The sequence below is a fragment of the Nomascus leucogenys genome, chromosome 10, assembly GCF_006542625.1.
Source record: "Nomascus leucogenys isolate Asia chromosome 10, Asia_NLE_v1, whole genome shotgun sequence".
NCBI lineage: Eukaryota > Metazoa > Chordata > Mammalia > Primates > Hylobatidae > Nomascus > Nomascus leucogenys.
Window position 1 is genome coordinate 75,828,329 of NC_044390.1, and position 26,738 is coordinate 75,855,066.

Consider the following 26,738-nt stretch of genomic DNA (forward strand, 5'->3'; position numbering starts at 1 on the left):
GGAATCACGTGTGCTAATCTAAATCACCCCACCTCAGGACTGAGGACTTTCTATATTCATCCGGCAGTGACCTCTTCAAAAATCCCACTTTCCCTAATAAAACCTTCCTAACAAACACCTCATAAACCATATGCTTAAAATAAGCATACATTCATTCTTAAGTGTGCTGCTTGCTGCATATGTGTGTGTCTTTGTATATGCATGTGCTTTGATGTATTTATCCCTGTTACTCTTTTCACTTCAGATTTTAAGTCCTGGAAGACAGAGACCATGTCTAACTTATTTTACATTCTCCCAGAATCTAATCACAAGCCTCATGAGGTTGCAATAAGAAGCCTTGTTTACTGCTGACACTAAATAGCTTTCAAAAGAAATTCATGGAAAACCATGTTTTCAAATGGGAGCCTTTCTGAAAGGGTCATAATCCAACTTAATTCCAAAGTGTACATATTCAATATTATTATGTACAGAGTCCCAAACGCATCACCAAAACTAACTTGCCTGTCTATAACCAGAAACGAAAAAGGGAAAACATTCTCAGAAGCCCATGAGATACCTATTAAAAGCTATACCCATCTTTTAAGGTTCGTGTTTAAAATCATCCCAGGCTGCTATCAACATGTATTGGAGCCTAACACACATCTAAATAACATTTCTTGCTATCTTGATTTCAAACATAACTTCATATTATAATTGGGAATTTAGTTTTTCTTTGCCTTTAAACCAAAGCAACACCTCATGATAAAACTATTTCATAGTTGCCAAGACACTAAAGTTGTAGGAGTCTCTTTTCCAGGGTAAAGAGCCCTAGTATTACAAAGCCCTGTACTGAAAAGGGATTAATGGGTTCACCATGTAGTTGGAGTCCCCATCATATTTCTTCTTCGAGGCTGCACTTCTAACGAGGAGACAAACACCTCAGTACCAGCAATCTGCTAGGATGCTTTCTTAGACACAAGTGCTCCTGAAGGGCACAGATGCTAGCACACAGCAGGTACTCAGCTTATAGACAATCAAACCAACTAATCGTATATGAAGACTCATCACTCATATTGTGTAAACAATCAAATATCAACTGTAAAATGTATAACCATTATTCAAATATTCATGACTATACCAAAATTATAAGGTAGATATCAAGAAGGCAGTCAGCCCCATAAAGAAATGTAGGTTTTCTGGTAACATGGAAGATGGTTCTATTTTCTACCAGCTACTGATGTCTGGCAACCAGGCAGCATCTCAGGTAGGAACAGCAACTTAGAAGAAAAGAAAGGCAAGTGTCACCTGATGCTCCAGGGCTCATGGGCCAAGCCCTGCCACAGCAGATCCTACTGAGAACTACCTAGGCACACGACTGTCATGAGGGACCACAGGACCACTCCTCTTTGCTGGGCTCAGCTTTGCCTTAATGAAAAGGCAGCCAGGAGTAAAAAGGCATCTACTTGCCAAAGTTATACATTGAATTAGGGGGACAAAAATGGAACAAAAGTGTTTTCTTTGCTGAATTTTGAGTGCACACCAACTGCACTGGAAATCACTTCATGACTGAGAACCATGGGAGGTGAGAAGCATTTCTGACATGATCTAAAATTTCCAAGGCAGAAAATAACTTTTTTTCTTTTTGAGATGGAGTCTCACTCTGTCGTCCAGGCTGGAGTGCAGTGGCACAATCTCAGCTCACTGCAACCTCCGTCTCCCGGGTTCAAGTGATTCTCCTGCCTCAGCCTCCTGAGTAGCTGGGACTACAGATGTGCACCACCATGCCCAGCTAATTTTTGTATTTTTAGTAGAGACGAGGTTTCACCATGTTGCCCAGGCTGGTCTTGAACTCCCGACCTCAGGTGATCCGCCCGCCTCGGCCTCCCAAAGTGCTGGGATTACAGGCATGGGCCACTGCGCCCAGCCAGAAAATAACTTTTATACACAGCTGCTTATGTTACAGAGAGAGAAACAGAGGAGCGGAAGGATAAAGAGAGACATCCACGTCCCACTACAAGTCAGTGACTGAGCCAGGACTGAACTCCACAGCTCATCGATTCCCAGATTTGTGATCTTTCCTCTATGCCACACTGATGCTAAGAGCTAAATACACACACTTTAATACACAAAAATCTCACATAGTACACATGAACCTATCAATTATAGAAACCCAAGTATTGATCTTATTTCCAATGGCTGTCACAGGGCTTAGCTTATACCAATGTCACCTCCTCTAAAACAAACTCATATTTAAGGAGCAAAGCTACACAGACAGTATTATAGCCTGGGAAAGACCCTCGACGCTCCTCTAAAAAGCAACACCTCATCTAAACATGACAATTTGTAAAGCAACTTATTCTATCCTAGTTCCCATAATGCTGGTTAAAGAACAAAATACAAGGACATATTCATTAAGTGTATGTAGGTCATTGAATGCAAGGGAAAACCAAATCATAAGATCAGTTAGCTGGGGCACTGCATACAGTTCTCCCTCAAATGGGATAAGTGAAACTCAGTTTCTCATGGTTTGCAAAAGCAAAGATGAACTCACAGAACCTTTGTGGATGTGAAAGCTGAAAGGAAATGTCTGAATTCAGAGGAAGATTAGCCATTCATTATGTCTATTTTGTGCTTCTTAATTGGCTTGTTCCTTTTCTTTGAAGTAAAAAAAAGTCTTACATTTATCCCTCAGTCTATAAAAGGGGAAATAAAAACTCGTAACTCCAAAACAAATCATGGTGCTCCAGTGTCTGACCTTAGCTGACAAGCTATGGCTGTCTTCTCAGTTGGCTGCCATAAAGCCTACCAGTAAAATGTCAAGTTTCCAAATGCCCCTTGCTCTTGGTGAAGGAGTAAGTTAAAACAATGTGGAGACCAAATGCAACTGGCCTTGAGTTCAAATCCCCAAAACCAGATTAAGAACACTTATAACAGTGTAGTGTACTTATCTGCCACTGAACGACAATTTTTTGAACAGAAATAAAGGTATCTAAATAAAAAATAAATGTTTAACCTAATGAAAAGATTCATCTTCGCCAATTAGAAGGTACATTTCAAAACACGTATCAAATTTGTTCCCCAAAGGCACCCATCTTTCTTTGGTTAGGAGATGGTTCTACTGTGTTATCTATCTGGCCACTGAAGTAAAAATTAGATGTTATAATAAAACAAGTTAGTCACCAGCATCTCTGAAACAAAAGTCCAAGAGAATTGGACATTTTCCCAGTGAGAGTTTTCCCAAGGAAAAAACATCAACATACAATGGGAAACAACCCTTTGACAGAAATTCACTTTATTGTAACCACTCTCAGAATCACATGGTCCATTGTGATGAGATGTACCCTGAATATAAGGGGCTCAGACACAGCGGGGATCCACTTCCCCCACTGTTTTCAGCAGAGTGGAAACAGCTGTCATACGACTCAACATCTGCATCCTCACCAGCACCGAGCCCTTATCACTGGAGCTCAGGACCCACCAAACTCATTTTCCTCCTAAAAACTAACTAGAAAACAACTGTTTCTAGGCCCTCTTCACAGCTTTTTTTCTTCATTATTTGCAATTCTGGGACTTGCTGATAAGGTAACTATAGATTTTGATCTGCAATATTCATGATTGGTCAGCAAATACACAAAATTCCTATCTAATCTCCCACCTTGGAGCAGGCTTTCTGGGAGAATAAAGGAAGGAGGAGGGCTTGGAACCCCACTGAATTGAAGAACACATAGAACCATTCTCAGTAAAGATCCTTTATTTCTACCACTTGTTAACACTGTTTAAACCTTATGCTGAAACTTATTATTGTCCAGAATTGAAATCTGTATTGAGGATATTTTCTTGAGTTCTTATCCAATTTCCTACTCAAAAAAGGAGAAGAAAAGAAAAAGGGCTCATCCTTATGACTTCACAAAAAAAGAGAATATTATCTTACAAATTTCTGCTCTTTTGAAAATGTAACTGTTTTTAAAACTTTACTTTGGAGTAAAAGCCGGTTTTTAAAACTGCACTCTAAAAGAAAAATTTTTGTGAAAAGCAGAAGATTAAGAATGAAATCTTAAAATTCCTATGCCTGCCCATGCTCACAACATTATAATAATTTTTTTATCCATAGAAGGCATCCCCAGAACAGAGGTCACTATTCTATTTAATGATTCTCTGTTAGAGAAAAACTGATGTGGTTAGTAAGGCGTGTGGAACTTAACCTCAATTACATCAGAGTCTAATGGTTTCACAAATACAATTCTTAGTGAACTGTCAATCTATTAAGGAAAAAATATGGAGACTATCAGAGGGTGTCTACCAGAATGGAAGATCAAATTACCTACCTTGTGCAGAGGGAGGACAAGGAACGCTCCTCCCCCACTTGCCTCTATGATTATGGCAACAAATCTGGGATTGACAGCACAAAAGGAACTATCCCAGGTCACACGAGAAACCCGGATGTCATCATAGCACTGGTCATTTTTCACCGCTTGCCCAAATACATGCCGAAACTTGCTCTGTCGTACCACTCGCCTCATCGTGTCTGCAAAGGAAGAGTGAGAATTATGTTAGAATTATGCACCAAACTGAAAGCTTTACTTTTACAAATGAAATGCTCCAAGTAGGAAAAACAGAATGGTATGGCATTTTGTCTGCTCTCCTAAAAAGTAGCCAAATTGCGATCCAAATTTCTTTTAGCAACACATACCCGGAGACAACTGCAAAATGCATCAGGGAAAGAATTACAAAGAAATGAAAAATGCCTAGTTCAAGATCCAGAAACAGCTCATCAGTTTTAATTTCAATGGAAAGATTAAGGGAAAGAATTAAAGAAAATTAGCCTTTCAGGGTTGGGTGGGAGCTGACAGATAATGTACTTCAACCCTTCCCCTTTTACAGATAAGAAAACTCCAAAGTGAAATTCTCTGGTAGAGGTGAGGCTGAAGAAAGCTGAAAAACAAGTTACGATTTTGTGGCTTTGTCCTCAGCCTGCCAAGGTAATTTTTCAGATTGTAAACATTTTCCCTAGACATCAACACTCTGCTGTCTGAATTATGTCTATTCCCCAGAGTGTTTCAACAAGAATAACTATGGGAGGAATTCAAAAGACACAGCCATCACCCTTGACTTCAAAAGCCTAATCTCCTTCTAACACAGACGTAATAATAAGAGCAACTCACTACCAAACTGCCTAGTGCTAAGTGGTACACAGTGAGAAACAGGAAAAGTCAGCCTAAAGCAGCCTAACGGGTAAGAGCCAGGTCTGGGAAAAGCAGAGCAAAAGTATTTAAATGGAAAGCAATGTGATCAAAGTGATGTTTAGGATGACAGTAAATGTGGCAGAAGCACACTGGACGGCTTACACAGGAACAAGCTCAAAGCCAGGTACTGGGCTAGGAAGCTATTTGACAGTAAACCAGACTTGAGGAAGGCCTGGAGTGATACAGCAGTAACAGCTGGGACCGAGGAAAGGAAAAATGCAGGGGCTATAGTGGAGGGGAAACAAAACCAGGCTGGGTTTTCACTGAGCTGATCATCCACCACAGCCACTTCCCTAGTAAACCAGGGACTCTGAAGGGGAGGGGAGGTGACACAGTGCTAGGTTCCTAGGCTGCCTTATGTGTCATTTCAGACTCCAAATTTGACTAAATCACCTGATAGACACTGAAAGCTTTGTGCTTTCGGATCACCAGGCCCTCCCTGATTAAGATTTCCTAGACTGCGCCCAATGTAATTTTCCTATGTGCTACTGTAGGACATTCTGTTCATGTTGGTTAGATAGAAGGAGCCTGGATAAAAATCTAAGTGCAAATGGAACATGGTTCAACGTCGACAACTCAGCTGAAAATCAGATCCTCATATACAGAGGAGAGCTAACACCTGTCCACTCATGCCAGACGGGACACATGGTGGGCTGTTGCTAATTCCTTTCCTCTAATTCCCTTCCTCATGGCCCTGAGCCCACTGCTAAATGCAGAGACGAATTTATTTTTGCCAGAGTCTCTTACCCTTCCAAGGCATGTGTGAAAGTGGCCTCTCTCCAATGCTGGGGGCATGTAGCTGGGCTGAAGTAAGAGACCCTTGGCAGGCAATTGAGCATCCACGTTTCTTAGCCCAGCTGTTATTGCCAGACTTTCCCAGCTGACTACCAGGCCCATACATTTTGAGTCTTTGGTAGAGGAGATGGCAAATGATTCGTGGCCAGGGTCCTTCATTTTGGAATCAATATGAATACTTCTCAAGCGTGAGTTAGATAAGACAGCTTCCACGAGGTGGTGAGAAGTAAAAGGAAAGCACATCTATACAAAAGCCAACATACAGCCAGCTGGTCTCGGGCTCCACTTCCCCACACAACCATCTGCAACCATCTGTACAAGTTATAGAAGCTGCAATCCCCACCAGCATCTTCAAGCAAGTGTATCAAAAGTAAGCTAATGTAGAAGAAAAAAGGATTGCACCATGTCAGCGTTAACATCCTTCATAAAACGTTCTTACAAATTCATACAATTAAAACCCAACAGAAAATTAGACAATGGACATGAAGAAGTAATTTACAAAAGAAACACAAACAGCACTTATCTCCACTCCTTCCTAAAATCCTAATAAAATGAAAGCAAAACATAAAAGCAGGTAAAAACATGAAAGGACAGGAGGACTGGAAAAGAGCCTACAAGAGAGCAAATGTGACAACAAACTTTTGAAGATGGAAAGCTGTCGTGCACGTGTAACTGACTGAAGTGTGAGTGTCCTCTACTCAGCTGAGTCTCAGGAGGAGCGCACAAAAAGGATATCAAGGCCCACTGTGAATCCCCAGAACACTCCAAGGAGAAACTGGGATGTGGGAGAGGGGCTGCAGAGAAAATGACTGAAAGCCTGAATTAGGAGCAGCTGGACACCCAGATCCCCTCTGTCCAGGGCTGCACAACCAGGGTACTGGCCTGCCCTCTCCCCAGCAGAAGCCAGGAGAGGCCCGACTACAGGCCCTGGACTGGATGACACCCAGCACAGGTGTGAACAGGTGCCTCACTGACAGCCTGGTTCTATACAGTGGGGCCTCCAACCCCTTGTTCCTCTTGGCTCCCAAGATACCACCTGCCCCACCCCACAAGAGATCAGACATCACTGCCCTCAGTGAGGTCCACCATTCAATGTGCCCCTCCACCCACACAGGCACAAGGTCAGCTTTTAGAACCTCACTTTTAAATGTGAATGGATATTTGAGGAAGGCCTCTCACTTGAAAAAGACAATTTTTCCTCTCCACTCAGATAGGCCAGATACCATCTAACCTCATAAAAATATGAAGATTAATATAAATATGTAAAATGCTTTGTCTTCATTGAAAGATACTATACAAATCTTCTGGCTGACATACATACTAAACTACCTTAAAAAGTGATTTCCACCAGGCGCAGTGGCTCACACCTGTAATCCCAGCACTTTGGGAAGCTGAGACGGATCACGAGGTCAGGAGATCAAGACCATCCTGGCCAACATGGTGAAACCCCATCTCTACTAAAAATACAAAAATTAGCCAGGTGTGGCAGCAGGCACCTGTAATCCCAGCTACTCGGGAGGCTGAGGGAGGAGAATTGCTTGAACCTGGTAGGCGGAGGCTTCAGTGAGCTGAGATCGCGCCACTGCACTCCAGCCTGGGCGACATAGCAAGATTCTATCTCAAAAAAAAAAAAAGTTATTTCAATATTATGCATATTTATTTTTGTCCTAAATACCTGTGGATAGAATAATATAGAAGTTCTTTTGCTACAATCACAGAGTAGAATGTTAGCTACAGAACAGAGAGAGTAAGAAAAGCCAGTGCTTCCGCAGTGCTGTGTTGAGTCAGGCATCTCTAAGCGGAGCTTGAAGGGCAGTGTGAGCCCATTCATCTCCAAGGTCAACTCTGATCTGGGCTCAGCTGTGTACATATGGCATAGCTGCTTTTCTTGCACAAAATGTCTCAGGCCCTCCAGACACACAATAGAGCAAACTCCAGAGTCAGACAGCCTCGTAAGTGAGAAGCACAGCTGTACTATTTACTTCCTGGCCGTGGTAGAGTACAGCAAGTCATTAAGTCTCCATTAAGTGTAAAATTCTCTATCCAAAGATGGGTACAATGCATACAAAGTTGAAGTGATCATTAAATGCACAATTGGTGATGGGATGGTAGCAGGAGATTCTTATGCTATAATAGTACCTTGTATGGTTAAATACACAAAATTAATCACTCAATAAATACTAGCTACTATTGTCATCCTAGTAACTGACATAAGATAATTTGGATTCAAATCTGAGCTCTGCAACTATTAGCAAATTACTTAACCTCTCTGAGCCTCAGTTTCCCATCCACAAAATGAAGGGAATGATACCTGTAATAAGAATGTAGGCCGGGCATGGTGGCTCACGCTTGTAATCCCCGCACTTTGGGAGGCCAAGGAAGGCAGATCACTTGAGGTCAGGAGTTCAAGACCGGCCTAGGCAACATGGTAAAACCCAGTCTCTACTAAAAATACAAAACTTAGCCAGGAGTCCCAGCTACTAGGGAGGCTGAGGCATGAGAATTGCCTGAACCTGGGAGGCAGAGGTTGCAGTGAGCTGAGATCACCCCACTGCACTCCAGCCTGGTACAGAGCAAGACCCTGTCTCAAAAAAAAAAAAAAAAAAAAAAAAAAAGAATGTAAACCAACCACAGACAAAGAAGGCCCAGGCCCAGATGACTTCACTGCTAAAGTCTATCAAACATTTAAAAAATACCAAGTACTCACAAATTTTTCCAAAGATAGAGAAGGGAACACTTCCAAACTAATTGTATGAGGCCAGTATTATCCTGATACCAAAACCAAACAAAGACATCTCAAGAAAATTACACACCAATATCTCTTATGAATACAAATGCAAAAAATCCTCAACAATACCAGCAAACAAAATCAACCAACATAGAAAAAGAATTAGAATTATACACCACAATCAAGTGGGATTTATCCTAGGAATGCAAGGTTGGGTCAACATCTGAAAATCAATTAATGTAACACATTATATCAATAGAAGAAAAAAAATCACACAATTATCTCAGACACAGAAAAAGCATTTGAGGCTGGGCACATTGGCTCATGCCTGTAATCCCAACACTTTGGGAGGCTGAGGCAGGGGAATCACTTGAGGTCAGGAGTTCAAGACCAGCTTGTGCAACATGGTGAAACCCCATCTCTATACTAAAAATACAGAAGTTAGCCAGGCATGGTGGTGGGCACCTGTTAATCCCAGCTACTCGGGAGGCAGAGGCAGGAGAACTGCTTGAACCCAGGAGATAGAGGTTGCAGTAAGCTGAGACAGTGCCACTGCACTCCATTCTGGGCAACAGAGTGAGACTCTGAATCAAAAAAAAGCATTTGACAAAATCAAATACCCTTTCATGATAAAACACTCAAGAAACTAGGAATAGAAGGGAATTTCCTCAGCCTGATAATGGGCATCCATGAAAATACCACACACAGCTAACTCCATATTCAATGGCAAAAGATGCCTTCTCCCTGAGATCAAGAATAAGATGAGCTTGTCCACCCTGCCACTTCTATTCAGGATTGTAGTACAGCTTCTAGCCAAGGCAATTAGGCAAGAAAAAGGAGTAAGAGACATTCAGATTGGAAAGAAAGAAGTAAAACTATTTCTGTGTGCTGAAGACATGATCTTATATACAGAAAATCCTAAGGAATCCACTAAAAGAACTAGTAAGTTCAGTAAGGTTGCAGGATACAAGATTAATATACAAAAATCAATTTTTTTTTCTTTTTTAAGATGGAGTCTTGCTCTGTCACCCAGGCTGGAGTGCAGTGGTGCAATCTCGGCTCACTGCAAACTCCACCTCCGGGGTTCAAGCGATTCTCCTGTCTCAGCCTCCCAAGTAGCTGGGACTACACCGCACCCAGCTAATTTTTGTATTTTTAGTAGAGACAGGGTTTCACTATGTTGGTCAGACTGGTCTCGAACTCCTGACCGCAGGTGATCCTCCCGTCTTGGCCTCGCAAAGTGCTGGGATTACAGGCGTGAGCTACCATGCCTAGCCGTATTTTTATAAACTCATAACAAACAATCCAAAAGTGAAATTAAGAAAACAATTCCACTCACAATACATCAGAAATAAAATACTTACAAATAAACTTAATCAAGGAGATGAAAGACTCATACTCTGAAAACTCAAAATACTGTTGAAAAAAATTAAAGACACAAATGAATGAAAAGAAATTCCACGTTCAAAAATCAGAAGACTTAGCACTGAGATGGCAATATTCCCCAAACTAAGATACAGATTTAATGCAATCCCTATCAGACTCCCAGAATTCTTTGTAGAAATGGATGAAGGGATTGATTGGAACTGCAAGGGATCCAAAAATACCCAAATTACCTTGGGGAGAAAAAAGAGAAAAAGTTAGGAAGACTCCTATTTCCTGATTTCAAAACTTACCTCACTACAAAGCAACAGTAATCAAGACAGTGTGGTACTGGAATAAGGATAGACATTTATATCAATGGAATATAATTAAAGTCCAGAAGTAAACTTATACATCTTTGGTCAACTGATTTTCAACAAGAGTGCCAAGATAATTCAATAGAAAAACTCTTCTCAACAGATGATACTGGGACAATACATAAAATAGCTAACTCAAAATAGATCAAAGACCTAGACATAAGAGCTAAAACTATAAAACTCTGAGAAGAACACATAGGAGTAAATCTTCACGGCCTTGGATTGGGCAACAGATTCTAAGATATGATACCAAAAACACAAGCAACAAAAGAAAAATTAGAAAAACCGGATTCCATCAAAATTTATAACCTTTGTGCCTCAAAGGACACTATCAAGAAATCAAAGACAACTCATAGAATGGGAGAAAACTTTTGCAAACCTTATATCTGATAAGGCACTTGTATCTAGAATATAAAAAGAACTCCTACAATTCAATAATAAAAACATAGTCCAATTTAAAAATTAATCAAAGGACTTGAATAGACATTTTCCAAAGAAGATATACAAATGTCCAATACACATGAAAAGTTGCTGGACATCATTAATCAATGGAGAAATGAAAATCAAAACCACAATGAGAGACTATTCCATACCCACTAGGATGGCTAAAACAAAAAATTCTGAGAATAACAAGGGTTGATGAGAATGCAGACAAATCAGAACCCTCATACACTCCTGGTGGGAATGCAAAATATTGCAGCTGATGTGGAAAAGTCTGGCAGTTCCTCAAACAATTAAACAAAGAATTATCATAAGACCCAGCAATCCACTCCTAGGTATACACTCATAAGAACTGAAAACAGGTAGTCAAACAAATACTTGTACATGAGTCTTCAAAGCAGCACTATTTACAATAGCCAAAGGGTAGAAGCAACCCAAATACAGACTATCCATTGTATCCAATGGATAAACAAAATGTGATATTACCTGTACAACAGAATATTATTCAGCAATAAAAAGGAATGAAGTACTAATACATGCTACAACTTGGATGAATCTTAAAAACATTATAAATGAAAGAAACCAGTCACAAAAATCGACACACTAATTTATATGAAAGTCCAGAATAGGCAAATCTAGAGAGAGAGAAAGTAGATTCAGGCTGGCTCAGAGTTTTTTCTTTTTTTTTTTTTTTGAGACAGAGTCTTGCTCTGTTGCCCAGGCTGGAGTGCAATGGCTCAAACTCGGCTCACTGAAACCTCTGCCTCCCAGGTTCAAGCAATTCTTCTGCCTCAGCCTCCTGAGTAGCTGGGATTACAGGCGCCCACCGCCATGCCCAGCTAATTTTTGTATTTTTGGTAGAGACGGGGTTTCACCATGTTGGTCAGGCTGGTCTCAAACTCCTGACCTCAGGTGATCTGCCCACCTTGGCCTCCCAAAGTGCTGAGATTACAGGCATGAGACACCATGCTCGCTCTATTTATTATTTTTTTAGAGACAGAGTCTCACTCTGCACTCAGTGCAGTGGTTCAATCATAGCTCATTGCAGCCTGAAACTCCTGAGCTCAAGCAATCCTCCCACCTCAGCCTCCCAAGTAGCTGGGACCGCAAGCATATGCCACCACACCAGGCTAATTTTTTTTGGTAGAGATGGGGGTCTAACCATGTTGCCCAGGCTGGTCTCTAACTAATTGCTGGCTTTAAGGAATATTTCCATCTCAGCCTTCCAAATTGCTTGGATTACAGGCATGAGCCACCATGCCCGGTGTATTTCTTTTAAGGTAATGAAAATGTTCCAAAATTGACTGTGTTGATGGTTGCAGATTATTTGATTTTATATATATACTCTGAACTGATATATATATATAAACCACTGAACTGTACACTTTAAATGAGTGAACTGTATAGTATGTGAATTATATCTCAAAACAGTTTTTTTAAAAAAACTATAAAGTGCTCAGCATAGAATCTGAAGCATATTACATACTATCTAACAAATGGTGGCAATTATTATTTAAGAGCCCAGTAATAGTTTTCCCTATCCAGGGAGAAAACCTAAGCAAGTCCCTACTGATTATGGGCTAAGAGTAGAATTTTCATATAAAAGAACCGGCACCACTTATCAAGGACTCTTTTACGGAATTTTATCTTCTCCCATTTCAGCATGGTATTTCTATAGTTTAATTTCTCTGCAAACAAAGGAAAAAATGGGAACTATCCCAAACACAAAAACTTCCTCTTCTTAAGAGAGCTGTCTGCACTGTCAAATGGTATTAGTGTTTTACCACTTTAAAAATTGTTCAGTTATAAACTTCCAAATTAAGATGGCATATCATCAAACTTAGGAGTTCTGTTATCAGCTATCTTGTCCCAAACTGATCAAATCATAAATTAGATGACTAAAATGTCCCCCTAAAACTAAAGCATTTTATAAAGGGATCTAATTCTCAAAAAAAAAAAAAAAAAAAGAGTAAATGAAAAAATCCTGAACTAACACAATAGGCACAAATTCCAAGGAAATACTAGGTATGATTTTAAATGTCCTGTCAGAGAGTGGTTCAACTTTGGAAAAGCTGCTTGCTCATTAGGTCTTTCAAGTACAAATTCTTAAAACTGCATAGGCTCTTTCCCTTGCTTGAAACAGTAAGATCATCTCAGTAAATATAAATAAAGAAGAAGACAATGTAGCAGTAGTTATTTACTAAGCAAATCAAAGGAATATTTACAAGTTTCAAAATAGACTTACTTTCAATGGGAGACAATGCAACAGAGTTTTTAACCTCTACAAAACATGGGAAATACAAACCTTACTTGTCTTTTTAAGATGTAATTTATCTGAGGAGCGCCTCTGCCCGGCCACCCATCGTCTGGGAAGTGAGGAGCGCCTCTGCCCGGCCACCCATCGTCTGGGAGGTGAGGAGCGCCTCTGCCCGGCCGCCCCGTCCGGGAGGAAGTGAGGAGCGCCTCTGCCCGGCCGCCCCGTCCGGGAAGAAGTGAGGAGCGCCTCTGCCCGGCCGCCCCGTCCGGGAAGAAGTGAGGAGCGCCTCTGCCCGGCCGCCCCGTCTGGGAAATGAGAGCCTCTGCCCGGCCACCCATCATCTGGGAAGTGAGGAGCGCCTCTGCCCGGCCACCCATCGTCTGGGAAGTGAGTAGCGCCTCGGCCCGGCCGCCCTGTCTGGGAAGTGAGGAGCGCCTCTGCCCAGCCGCCCCGTCTGGGAAGTGAGGAGCGCCTCTGCCCAGGCACCCATCGTCTGGGAAATGAGGAGCGCCTCTGCCCGGCCACCTATCGTCTGGGAAGAAGTGAGGAGCGTCTCTGCCCGGCCGCCCCGTGTCTGGGAAGAAGTGAGGAGCGCCTCTGCCTGGCCACCCCGTGTCTGGGAAGAAGTGAGGAGCGCCTCTGCCCGGCCGCTCCGTCTGGGAGGTCTACTACGGAGGCCAGAAGCAATGTGGGGGCTGGACGTGGTGGCTCACGCCTGTGGTCCCGGCACTCTGGGGGGCGAGGCGGGTTGATCACTTCGGGCTAGGAGTTCGAGACCAGTCTGGCCAACTTGGCGAAACATGAAAAATACAACAGACAAACCAACCAACCAACTCAGTGACAACAAAACAGGTCTACCCTGGAGTCATACTCTAATTTTTTCTATTTTCCTCCCTTTCTGATCCTTTATCCCACTTTCTTTTTCTTCCTCTTCCTTCTCCCTCTTCTTTGTCAAATAGAGGATTGAGTTATTATCACTGATCCATATAAAGTCCCTCTCTCATTTATTTTAACTCCCACCCCCCATTTCTATTCCCCGACTTCCCATGTGTAACCTTCCTAATATGTTTGATACGCATCTTTTTGTTTGTATGTATTTTTAGAAAATGTTTGTTTTTGTGTGCAAAAAAAATTAATAAAAAAAAAAAGATGTAATTTATCACTCTCCTCCTACTTTCCGATAAGACAGCAACTATTCTAGAATGGTTTTTATTATAATAAAAATTGATATACCTTTGAGACAATGCAGGAATAGGTTGAGAACACAGGCTCAACTATGAGATGCTCTCTCTGGGCGTTGGTTGAAACCTCTATCTTAGAAACATGGACAGTTGTCTCCCTCACCAAGTTTTCCAGGTGATACTGAAGGCCAAAAAGGAGGATTACGGGCTGCTCTGCCTACGGAGTAATCATTCTTTTATTCCTTTACTTCCTTAATAAACTTGTTTTCACTTTAAAAGAAAAAAAAAAAGGATTACGGGTCAGGTTTTGACTATTCAGCAACTGTCATAATAAATTTTTAATAAGGAGATAACACATTCCTCTTATCTTCAAATAAAATGTAAAAGCTGATAACTAATATTCATAATACTTAACATCTAAGGAAACAAAAAACAATTAAAATTTTTCTTTTTTTTCTTTTTTTTTGAGACAGAGTCTCACTCTGTCACCAGGCTGGAGTGCAGTGGCACAATCTTGGCTCACTGCAACCTCCGCCTCCCAGGTTCAACGATTCTCCTGCCTCAGCCTCCCGAGTAGCTGGGACAACAGGTGTGCGCCACCACACCCTGCTAATTTTTGTATTTTTAATAGAGATGGGGTTTCACCATGTTGGCCAAGATGGTTTCGATCCCTTGACCTCGTGATCCGCCCGCCTCGGCCTTCCAAAGTGCTGGGATTACAGGTGTGAGCCACTGCGCCTGGCCTAAAATTTTTCTTACATGGTGGGTGAATATTTTAACCAAGAACAAGTAAAAATAACGTCTACCTCTATGGTTTAAAGGCTTTATGTGTCAGAGAAAAATTGTACTCTTGCAATAAAACCTTCATCTTATTAGTCAGCTGATAATCCTCAATCTCTAGGAGAGTGTAAAGGCATGCTTCTTATAATACTACCACGTGAAGTTAAATGTACAAAATTTATATGCCAGGCACAGTGGTTCATAGTTGTACTCCCAGCATTCTGGGAGGACAAGGCAGGAGGATCACTTGAGTCCAGTAGTTCGAGACCAGCCCAGGCAACATAGCGAGACCCCATATCTACAAAAAATAAAAAAATTAGCTGGGTGTGATGTTGTAGTATACCCCTGCGGTCCCAGCTACTCGGGGAGCTGAGGTGGGAGGACTGCTTGAGCCCAGGAAATCAAGGCTGCAGTGGGACATGATCATGCCACTGCACTCCAGCCTGGGTATCAGAGCAAGACCATGTCTCAAAAAACAAAATACAAAAGAAAGAAAAGGGCCGGGCATGGTGGCTCACGCCTGTAATCCCAGCACTTTGGGAGGCCGAAACAAGTGGATCGCCTGAGGTCAGGAGTTCGAGACCAGACTGGCCAACATGGCGAAAACCCGTCTCTACTAAAAATACAAAAATTAGCTGGGCTTGGTGGTACACGCCTGTAATCCCAGCTATTCGGGAGCCTAAGGTAGGAGAATTGCTTGAACTCGGAAGGCAGAGGTTGCAGTGAACCGAGATCGCGTCACTGCACTCCAGCTTGAGTGACAGAGCAAAACTCCATCTCAAAAAAAAAAATAAAAACCTTATAAGCTATATAAGAAACATGTTGGGTGTTAGGAGGAAAAAATGCAGACAAGACAGGGTATTTACATTGCAACAGCACCAAATAAAATACACTCAAAACACCTGAGTAAATGTTACATTTTCTCTATTCTACTTCCATCTCATAAAAAATGACAATTTTGACATTTTTCCTGTTTATTGAAAAGCTATCTGTTTAAAGATTCCAGCAGATGTACTTCTATGGTTCATATGAAAGGAAACACATCCTGCTAGGAACACATAAAGGAAAACCCCTACTAGTAGCAAAATCCTGCTCAGCCCATTTGCTGAGACCATTCCAGGGCGTCAATTACTCAAGCATTCAGTGGGCAGAGAATCCTCCCTCAGCCAGTGGCAACCACAAGAAGACTCTAAAATGTCCCATTAGAGGAAAGACCATGTTCCCTCCAAGCCACTGTTACCTGTATGGCAGGTACTTTAATGTAGAAGAGATCCGATGTGTTATTTAATAGAAAAAGGCAGGTAAGACAGCAGATGAGGAGACAAATATCCTAAACTCAGTTATTTAAATGACAATGCCAACAGTTAAAAATTCCTTTTAAGAAGATGGAGGTCAGGCAGGGCGGCTCACACCTGTAAATCCTAGCACTTTGGGAGACTGAGACAGGTGGATTATTGCCCGAACTCAGGAATTCGAGACGAGCCTGGCCAACATAGTGAAACTCCATCTCTACTAAAATACAAAAAATCAACTGGGCGTAGTGGCAGGTGTCTGTAATCCCAGCTACTCAGGAGGCTGAGGCACGAGAATTGCTTGAACCCAGGAGGCGGAGGTTGCAGTGAGCCAAGATTGTGCCACTACACCCCAACCTGGACAACAAGCAAAACTCCATCTCGAAAAAAAAAAAAAAAGAAGTTGGAAATGTAATAATATATAAGCCTACACAGAATACACATTCACGAAAGAGCAGACACCCAAAGCAAATATAGGAGGTACTCTGATTAAATATAAAAATCTGGCCGGGCACGTTGGCTCACGGCTGTAATCCCAGCATTTTGGGAGGCTGAGGTGGGAAGATCGCTTAAGGCCAGGTGTTCAAGACCAGCCTGGATAACATAATGAGACACTGTCTCTAAGAGGGCTGATGCAGGAAGACTGCTTGAGCCCAGGAGTTTGAGGCTGCGGTATGCTATGATCATGCCACTGCACTCTAGCAAGATCATGTCTCTTAAAAAAAAAAAAAAAAAAATTCATCATTTCTGAATATGAGATAGCTGAGCTTTTTCAAATTTTCTAAATTAAATCCAGCAGTGACACTCAAAGAAAGAATTTACCTAACAAACTATATTTCTACTGCATATAACTCTTTAACAGATTCATACATGAGATAGTCCGAGAAAAAAAAACACGCCTTACCTATTTTAATAGAAGCTGTTTAAAAAAGGAAGAAAAAAGACCACATGCAACATTTGCTATAAAGCACAGCAAAATGTCAGATACACAATAGATCTCCTCATACACAGCAGTTTTGGCTGAAAGAGATTCGTATTCCACTGCTGATATGGACTTGTTGAAAAAAATGTTTTTTCTAGAAAAACTATTGACCACTTAGCATGACCGACTGACTGCAAGTATGAATAGACTTGATGTTGGTTCAATTGATTATGACACCAGGAATGGTAAAAATTAAGGGAAAAAAATTCACATGCATTATAGCCTTCCAAATAGTTTCATCCCATCATTATTAATCCAGGTAACAGGTAAGATGCCAAGAATGAGGCATACCAGTAAAAATGCATTTTGTTTCAATTCAGTAACTCAATATCATTTAGTTTTTAAAGTTTCTAAGAATAAAGAGAAAATGCAAATAAGATCTACCAAGAAGCCTCCAGGCTCGGGCCTCACAGAGCTAGGACTGGAGAGTTCCGAAGCTCATCAATTTCAGGCCCGTCACATTTCAGCCGAGACGTATAACTCCTCCAAAGATAAACAACTTCTGAGAAAGATGCAGTGACCTTGAACTACAAAGTATGGAGCATTTCAGCCCATGAACTGTCCTACTTTTCCAACAATCAATCCCAAATCATATATACAATTCAGTTTCTCCACATCAGCCAACAATGGCACTTAGAGCTCTGTCCTGCGGGTGCTGCTTTGACAGCCCCCAGTCCAGTTGGCCAGTTTGTGTAACACTTTAAATGTGAAACTGCACTTTGCCTACACTTTATAAATATGAGTAAAAATGGAAAAATCAAAATACAGAAACCAGCTGTAGGCATTCAAATGTACTGAGACAAACAAGAGGGTATCTGTTATGACCAAGGAAGCAAATCTTACTTCTCACTGAAAATCCTTAGCTTAGCCAGAGGACTATGTCCTCAGTTGTCCAAGAAAAGAACAACCTGGGCTGGGCACAGTGGCTCACACCTATAATCCCAGCACTTTGGGAGGCCGAGGTGGGCGGATCACGAAGTCAAGGGATTGAGACCATCCTGGCCAACATAGTGAAACCCCATCTCTACTAAAAATACAAAAACTAGCAGGGCGTGGTGGCGCACAACTGTAGTCCCAGCTACTCAGGAGGCAAGGCAGGAGAATTGCTTGAACCCGGGAGGGAGATGTTACAGTGAGCCAAGATCATGCCACTGCACTACTCCAGCCTGGCAACAGAGGGAGAGTCAGTCTCAAAAAAAAGAACAACCTGAAAGAGCATGCATAAAACACTAGAAACACACACACACAAACCAAGGATAGTATCTAAAAGGTGAGACATTACAGGTGCAGTGACTCACACCTGTATTCCCAGCACTTTGGGAGTGAGGCTGAGCTCAGGAGTTGGAGACCAGCCTGGGCAACATGGCAAAACTCTATCTCTACCAAAAATACAAAAAATTAGCCGGGCATGATGGCACATGCCTGTGGTCCCAGCTACTCAGGAGGCTGAGGGCAGGAGGATCGCTTGCGCCCGGGAGGCAGAGGTTGCAGTGAGCCGAGATCACGACACTGCACTCCAGCCTGGGTGACAGAGTGAGACCCAAAAAAAATAAAAATAAAAATAAAAGATGAGGTATAATAAAGAGGTATTACACTTTTTAAAGTTTTCAAAGAAGAGCACTCGTATATTTACATTTTATAATCTATACTCATTTTAGGAACTTCTTACAAAGAGACTTGGTTGGGGACCACCTAACGTCAAACCTAAGCACTCACTGGCAATGTGAAGCAGAAAGCAGTGAGCACATCGCAGAGCGGAATGTGACGCTATGAAAATGACTGCTGAAAATCAAGTCTGACAAGAAGTAAAATGAGCAGCAAAACAGCAACACATAATGAACCTGAAGACAAAAGATAAAATTCCTAAAATTGGGCTGGTGTGATGGTTAATGCCAGTAATCCCAGCGCTTTGGGAGGCTGAAGCAGGAGGATCCCTTGAGCCCAGCAGTCTGAGGCTGCACTGAGCTATTATTGCACCACTGAACTGGATCCCAGAAGACAAAGCGAGACCGTGTCTCTCAAAAAAACAAAACAAAACAAAACAAAACTGTAATTCTCTCACACCTTATTAAAGAGAGACCCTTTTATGAACTAAAAGATGCCATGAGGCCTGTAACTCACTTAAAATATAATAGAAATGACACTACAGAAATTATGCAGTTACTAAAATGTGAGAATATATAAGGACTTCGAAATCATCTCTAGCTCTTCAATGACAGAAATATATATTTCTGGCCGGGCGCGGTGGCTCACGCCTGTAATCCCAGCACTTTGGGAGGCCGAGGTGGGCAGATCACGAGGTCAGGAGATCGAGACCACGGTGAAACCCCGTCTCTACTAAAAATACAAAAAATTAGCCGGGCGTGGTGGCGGGCGCCTGTAGTCCCAGCTACTCCTGAGGCCGAGGCAGGAGAATGGCGTGAACCCGGGAGGCGGAGCTTGCAGTGAGCCGAGATTGCGCCACTGCGCTCCAGCCTGGGCGACAGAGCGAGACTCCGTCTCAAAAAATATATATATATATATATATATATATTTCTATTACAGAGATAATGTGCAAGGATGACATGTTTACAACCCTCCACATCTCCCAATTTTCTGCTTATCACCAGCATCTTTATAAACACAACCACCTCTTTTGGTCCCTGGAGCTTTGAAAAAGCATTGCTGAAGAAACGTCCCTTGGGAAGACAAAGCCAGGCGCTACCTGCCCCCCCCCTCCCCCGGGGATACTCGAAACACCGCCGAACCATATAAAATCGCCTGAGGCAGCAGCCATCTCCCTAAAGTGCACCACAGGAGACCAGACTCAGAAGCTGAATTCTGTGACTCTCTTCAAAGAGCAGAACACAACTCAAAGAGCCAAATTAATCCCAAGAGGTCTCAAACCAACTGCAAAACTTTTGTAGACATGAGTGACCTAGCAATCTCACTTAAAAATTAATCCTTGAGGCCAGGTGGGGTGGCTGACACCTGTAATCCCAGCACTTTGGGAGGCTGAGGCGGGCGGATCACAAAGTCAGGAGATGAGACCATCCTGGCCAACATGGTGAAACCCCGTCTCTACTAAAAATGCAAAAATTAGCCAGGCCTGGTGGCACGTGCCTGTAATCCCAGCTACTCGGGAGGCTGAGGCAGGAGAATAGCTTGAACCCAGGAGTCGGAGGTTGCAGTGAGCCAAGATCGCCACTGCACTCCAGCTTGGCGACAGAACTAGACTCTGTCGCAAAAAAAAAAAAAAAAAAAAAAAAATTAATCCTTGAATATGTTTCTAAACATTCTTTCTATATTGATGACCTACTTTTCTTATCAACAACTGGTAAAAAACACACTGTGTATGACTGTTCAAACTTGTTAAGTCTGTTTTTCACTACTTAGTCATATGGAGTAGACAATAAAATTTTATTATTTGGCAATACTGTTATACCCAGAAATGAAATTACTGGATGCTCGTATCTTAAAAAGGGATGGGGGATATTTTTATTAATAACCTCATAAGGCTAGTCACAGGCAAAACTAGCAGTGTCAAAAAACAAATTAATCACCTTCACCTGAAGAATTTCAGCCTTCCCTTTTTAACCCATACCTTGGGCAAGCAGAGATTAAATGGATTATATGAACATGTACTCCTGACGGTGTTTCAAAGGAACATTAAGGAAGAGTAGGAAAATCTCTGGCTTAGATGTCAGACACAAATTTATCCTGACATAGTCACCTACCCAGCTAGATCATTTTGGTCCTCTGGTTGTTTGTTTCTTCATCTATAAAATGGAAGAACTAAAATAAATGATTTCCAGGGTCCATCAGAGTCTACAGGAAATCCTTCTTTCACTGGGATACAGTCCACATCCCCCCCCAGTAAAACAGACACAACTCACTGCAAACCACATTACTTACTAACATCCACAGGGTTATACATATTCCATATACACTCAACTATGAATGTTGAATACGTCCTTAATCCCAGTCATTCTTTTATTCAACAACTATTCACTGGGCTTTGACCATGCTTCTAGCACCATGCTAGACATGAGAGACACAACTGTGAGCAAGCAGACCTGGCCCTTGCTCTCATGGAGCTTACAGTCCACTGCAGGAGACACAACACAATCAGATATTCGTGCAAACATTAGCATGCCGCTGTGGCAAGTGCTGGAATGCAGAAGAACACAAGGTAACTGCGTCAATAATCAGGGAGAACAGAACCAGTCAGAGAAGTGACACTTAAGCTGAAATCGAAGAATGAAAAGTCAACTGGGCAATAAGAGAAGAAAAGTGAGTCCCAGCTGGGAAGAACAACAAAATATCAAAAGTCTGTATCAAAAGCAAGCACTTGTCAGAATCTGGACTACTTAGCCCGCAGAGGCTGGAGCCCAGAGAGCAAGGGTAGAAGAGGCTGGGAGGTCAGCAGAACTCGGATCACAGAGGGCTTTCTAGGCCCTGTTAAGGATTTTATCTTTACTTGCAGTCTTGGAAATTTTTTAAGAGTATGTGACATAATTAGATTTGCATTTTAAAAGCTCACGCTGAATGAAGCTGGAGAATGGATCTGCAGGTGGGAGCATCTGAGAGGATTCAGGGAAGCTAGTTAGGAAGTCACTGCACTTGTCCAGGCCACAAGTCACAGTCCCAGTAGAAACAGAGATGATAGAGTCAAAAGACTTGAAGTCAACTGAATTTAAAACTGTTTTAGATATGAAGGGTGCATCAACAGTGATGCCTAATTTGACTTATGCAACCGGATGGTTGGGGGTGCCTTCCCACCTTCTCTTTGGTGTGGAGACTTACTTACTACCTCTTAGTAGTAGCTTCAAAGAGCCTTCTGTTGACAAGTAAGGTATCTGAAAAGAGTAAAACCATGGGAAAAATACTTTAAAATTTATTTTTTAAAACGTAATTACCTTTGCACATTAATAATTGGATCCACGGCTTTAAAATTACGTACCTTTGCTCGCAAAACTGTCTGGAGCTTGAAGAAAAACGTATTGAGCATGCTATTTGAAAATGAAAACTAGGCTGGGCACAATGGCTCACACCTGTAATCCCAGCACTTTGGGAGGCCAAGGCAGGTGGATCACCTGAGGTAAGGAGTTCAAGACCAGTCTGGCCAACATTGTGAAACCCCATCTCTATTAAAAATACAAAAATTAGGCCAGGCGTGGTGGCTCATGCCTGTAATCCCAGCACTTTGGGAGGCCGAGGTGGGCAGATCACAAGGTCAAGAGATCGAGACCACCCTGGCTAACACATTAAAACCCCATCTCTACTAAAAATATAAAAAATTACCCAGGCATGGCGGTGGGTGCCTATAGTCCCAGCTACTCGGGAAGCTGAGGCAGGAGAATGGCGTGAACCCGGGAGATGTGAACCCGGGAGGCGGAGCTTGCAGTGAGCTGTACTGCACTCCAACCTGGGCGACAGAGTGAGACTCCGTCTCAAAAAAAACAAAACAAAAATTAGTGAGGTGTGGTGGTGCACGCCTGTAACCCCAGCTACTCAGGAGGCTGAGGCAGGAGAATCACTTGAACCCGGGACACAGAGGTTGCAGTGAGCAGAGATCATGCCCCTGTACTCCCGCCTGGGCAACAGAGCGAGACTCCACCTCAAAAACAAAAAGAAAGAAAGAAAAGAAAAGAAAATGAAAACTAATACTGTTTAAAATAAAAATCTCCCTATGTTTCTGGAATTTTCAGACATCCTATAGAAACAGGAAAGTATAGCGCTTACAATCTTACTGCACCTTAGGAAAAATAATTTTGTCTGCCTGATCCCTTTTGGTAAAATTAAAAATATTTCCTTATCAGCATATGCATCTTCTAAAGGGAAGGAAAAAAAAACACTCAATATCAGTATCTACAATAGAGTACAAGAAACTGTAAGAATTTAACTCACTGGAGAAAATGTAGTTACTACCAAATACTTTACTACCTACCATTCAATACCTTTAGAAGAAAGTCTCAGGCTCTTCAGGAAGAAAACAGCACACATTCAATTTCACCAATAAAATGAAAATATCTCTAGGGAAGTGAAGACAAATAAATACGGCCCACTTTCAGAAGGAAACATTTGGGCTAAATATTCTAAGAGTGAATACTCTACTACAAAAAGCTTTTATCAGCTGTAGCTGGTAAAACTGTAGCCCTAACTCTCCCAAATCCATTTTCCTTCCAAACTGTATCAAGACTTGAAAATTATAATCTTTAATTCTCTATGCTAAATTAATTGGACATCACAATAGTAACTAAAGAGAAATTATCTATCCTCAAATGAAAGTAGGACAAATAATTTTACGTAGAAGGCCAGCAAAAAGATCCAGGGGCTTCCTATCCCTAATACTTTTTTAAACAACTACATTTATGGTTTATGGTACTCTCTAAAAACTACCAGAAATAACACACACACATATACACACAAATGCAATTACAAAATAATTCATTTTTTGTGACCACTTATCGTGAATACAATATAAACCAAAGTCTACAGTTTTTCAAACTTTAATATGTATAAAGGAACTCCTAAGCGATTAGATCATCTTAACAGTTGTAGTGGTGCACAATTCACCCTATCTTAACTTACTCAGTCCTTGTCAAATTCTCAAGTCAAATGAATTCTCAAATACATTAAATCCTTGGGGCTCCAGGAGTCACTCAAATGCCCTAAGGCCTGCCCTATGATTTCTCTGATGCTGGGCATGGCACACCTAGAGGTCCACTGCGGACAAACCTCCACCTTCACCTCCTCCTCCAGGGAGAACATAAGGCAATGACAATAGCTCATTAAAGGATGAGAAACTCAAAAAGAGAAAGATAGTGAAGGAAAACAGCTTTTTCAATGGCTACCTTAACTTTAAATCCCCTTGACAGAAATTATGGTTCTTCCCATATCTATCTTCATTGTTAAATGAAAGCATGCTTCCATTGGGATGTTACTTCATTGACTCTAAAGTCAAACTTGCTAACCAGGCCAGGCACAGTGGCTGACGCCTATAATCCCAGCACTTTGGGAGGCTGAGGCGAGAGGATCACTTGAGCCCAGGAGTTGGAAACCAGCCTGAGCAACACAGTGAGACCCCGTCTCTACAAAAATATTAAAACATTAGCCAGGCATAGTGGCATATGCCTGTAATCCCAGCTACTCGAGAGGCTGAGGTGGGAGGATCACTTGAGCCTGGGAGGGCGAGGCTGCACTGAGCCTCAATCACGCCACTGCACTCCAGCCTGGGTGACAGGGCAAGACCCTGTCTCAAACACTCATACAGACACACACACACGCACACACAAACTTGCTAACCAGAGCTATAAAACACAGCCATAAGAAACCCATGCTGCCAATATTTTTAATTTATTCAAGAAATCAATTAAGTAAATTTGCGATGAGTACCAAAATGTTGTTATCCTGCTTTTTATCAGAATATATGCTTTAAATAATCAAAACCCCAAAATTTGCTTTACAAATAAAGCATGTTTCAATAAAGGAATGTGTATATATGCCTCTGTGTAAATTTACACATATAAACATCTTGCTAATATATTTACAATAAAAATTATGTAGTTTATAAAGTTTATAATAACATAATAAGAATTTTTTTTTTTTTTTGAGATGGAGTCTCGCTTTGTCACCCAGGCTGGAGTGCCCAGGCTGGAGTGCAGTGGTGCAATCTCAGTTCACTGCAAGCTCTGTCTCCCGAGTTCACACCATTTTCCTGCCTCAGCCTCCCGAGTAGCTGGGACTACAGGCGCCAGCCACCACGCCTGGCTAATTTTTTGTATTTTTAGGAGAGATGGGGTTTCACCGTGTTAGCCAGGATGGTCTCGACATCCTGACCTCGTGATCCGCCTGCCTTGGCCTCCCAAAGTGCTGGGATTACAGACATGAGCCACCACACCCGGCAAATATTTACAATTAGTAGTCCTAAGCCATAGAAAACATCTTTATTCCTTTCATCTTCTAGGAAAATGGAAAGACTGACAATATCACAAGTGTATCATGCAAAGTTGAAATTCAATTACTCAATTAACATTTATTGGGCGGCTACTATGCACCAGGCAATATGCTAGGAAATGGAGGCATCAGAAAATTTAAGATATCCTCTACCTTTAAGGAACATGGAATATAGCAGTATTATAAGGTGTTCACTTCCACAAACTAGAAAATAATTCTGTACTCAATTTCTAGTCATTTAATCCCAAATGTAATTAGTATTACCATAGAAATCACTAACACTAGTGACACCCACAAATTACACTTTCACCTACCTTTATAACTCCATAACCAAACTATATTTACATTTTACTCTAACATATTGTATAAATGCATAACCTATTATCATCACTTTCCACAATCAGGGCCATCTCATCTACCCATTTTACACTATTCTTCCCTAATTACACCAGTTCTGAGTCAGCCCAGTACTATTAGGCACACCCTCAGGCAGGATCTCACTCCCAGTGTCCCACAAACACTGACTCTCCAACGCCTGTCTCCTGAATTCCCACAGAGCTCACAGTCTATACCGCAGAATTCACCATCAAAGAGTCATGTGCTTGAGGGCTGGAGGAGGCTTGTAATGTATTTTTTAAACTTTTACATAATTTAAAAGTAAATCAAAACATTAAGCTTGCCGTAACAGACTTTGTGAATATGAATTTTTTAAATGACACCAGAAAAATTAAGTCCCTAATATATTTTGCATCATAAAATGTTTGAATGAGAAGAGTTCTTTGAAACCAGTAGTTCAAACCCTTCACAGAGGCACTAACAGAATGGAGAGGTCAATAATTTCCCACTGTTTGACGAAAAAAAGTGGCTTTTTGATAAGTTTATAAAAGAATAGAAAAATAGACAGGACCAGTGCCCAGTTCTGGCCATTATAAGATGCCCCAATTTACAATCACTACCATGCCCTGATCAACTTTCCAAAGGTCAGAGAAACCAAGCCACTTTGCCGAAACCTAAGACCCTTTCAAGCTGTTAAGTTCCCAAACGGAAAAGGGAAAAAAAAGATCGTAAGTATTTTGAAAAAAAATTTAGCAGAGTCACTGTTTCGGAATAACAGGAAGAACCTTTCTAAAGCAGGCATGGTTTCTTCCTGATTCCAGGTATCAGGACTAGCCTCCTTACATGGGGTCTGCCTGACTTCACATGCTTCTGCTCAACTTTCCCCGTGAAACCTTGCTGCAATGACTGAATGCAAACATTTCAAAGAGACAATCTGTTTATCAGTAAGGAACCTCCTCTTTAAAAATATTAACATTGTACCCCTCTAAAAGGGTTAAAGAACATGAGTGAAATGACATGAATAAAGCCTGTAGTCATCCCAACCCT

The 26,738-nt window shown here is 41.6% G+C and overlaps 1 protein-coding gene across 4 annotated transcripts in view; it reads right to left on the reverse strand.

The window, feature by feature from the left end:
• The window catches only part of CORO1C (coronin 1C), a 91,764-nt gene that overhangs the window by 55,690 nt on the left and 9,336 nt on the right, over positions 1-26,738 (reverse strand). For 2 of the 4 annotated variants that reach the window (XR_004032053.1, XM_030821323.1), the window contains exons 1-2: positions 5,970-6,265; positions 4,305-4,504 (exon numbers count right to left, since the gene is read on the reverse strand). Coding sequence is in view for 3 of the 4 variants with exons in the window: in XM_030821323.1 (XP_030677183.1) it covers positions 4,305-4,504; positions 5,970-6,123 (354 nt within the window). In the remaining variant the exon portion in view is untranslated. The other 2 variants (XM_030821324.1, XM_030821325.1) reach the window with 2 other exon arrangements.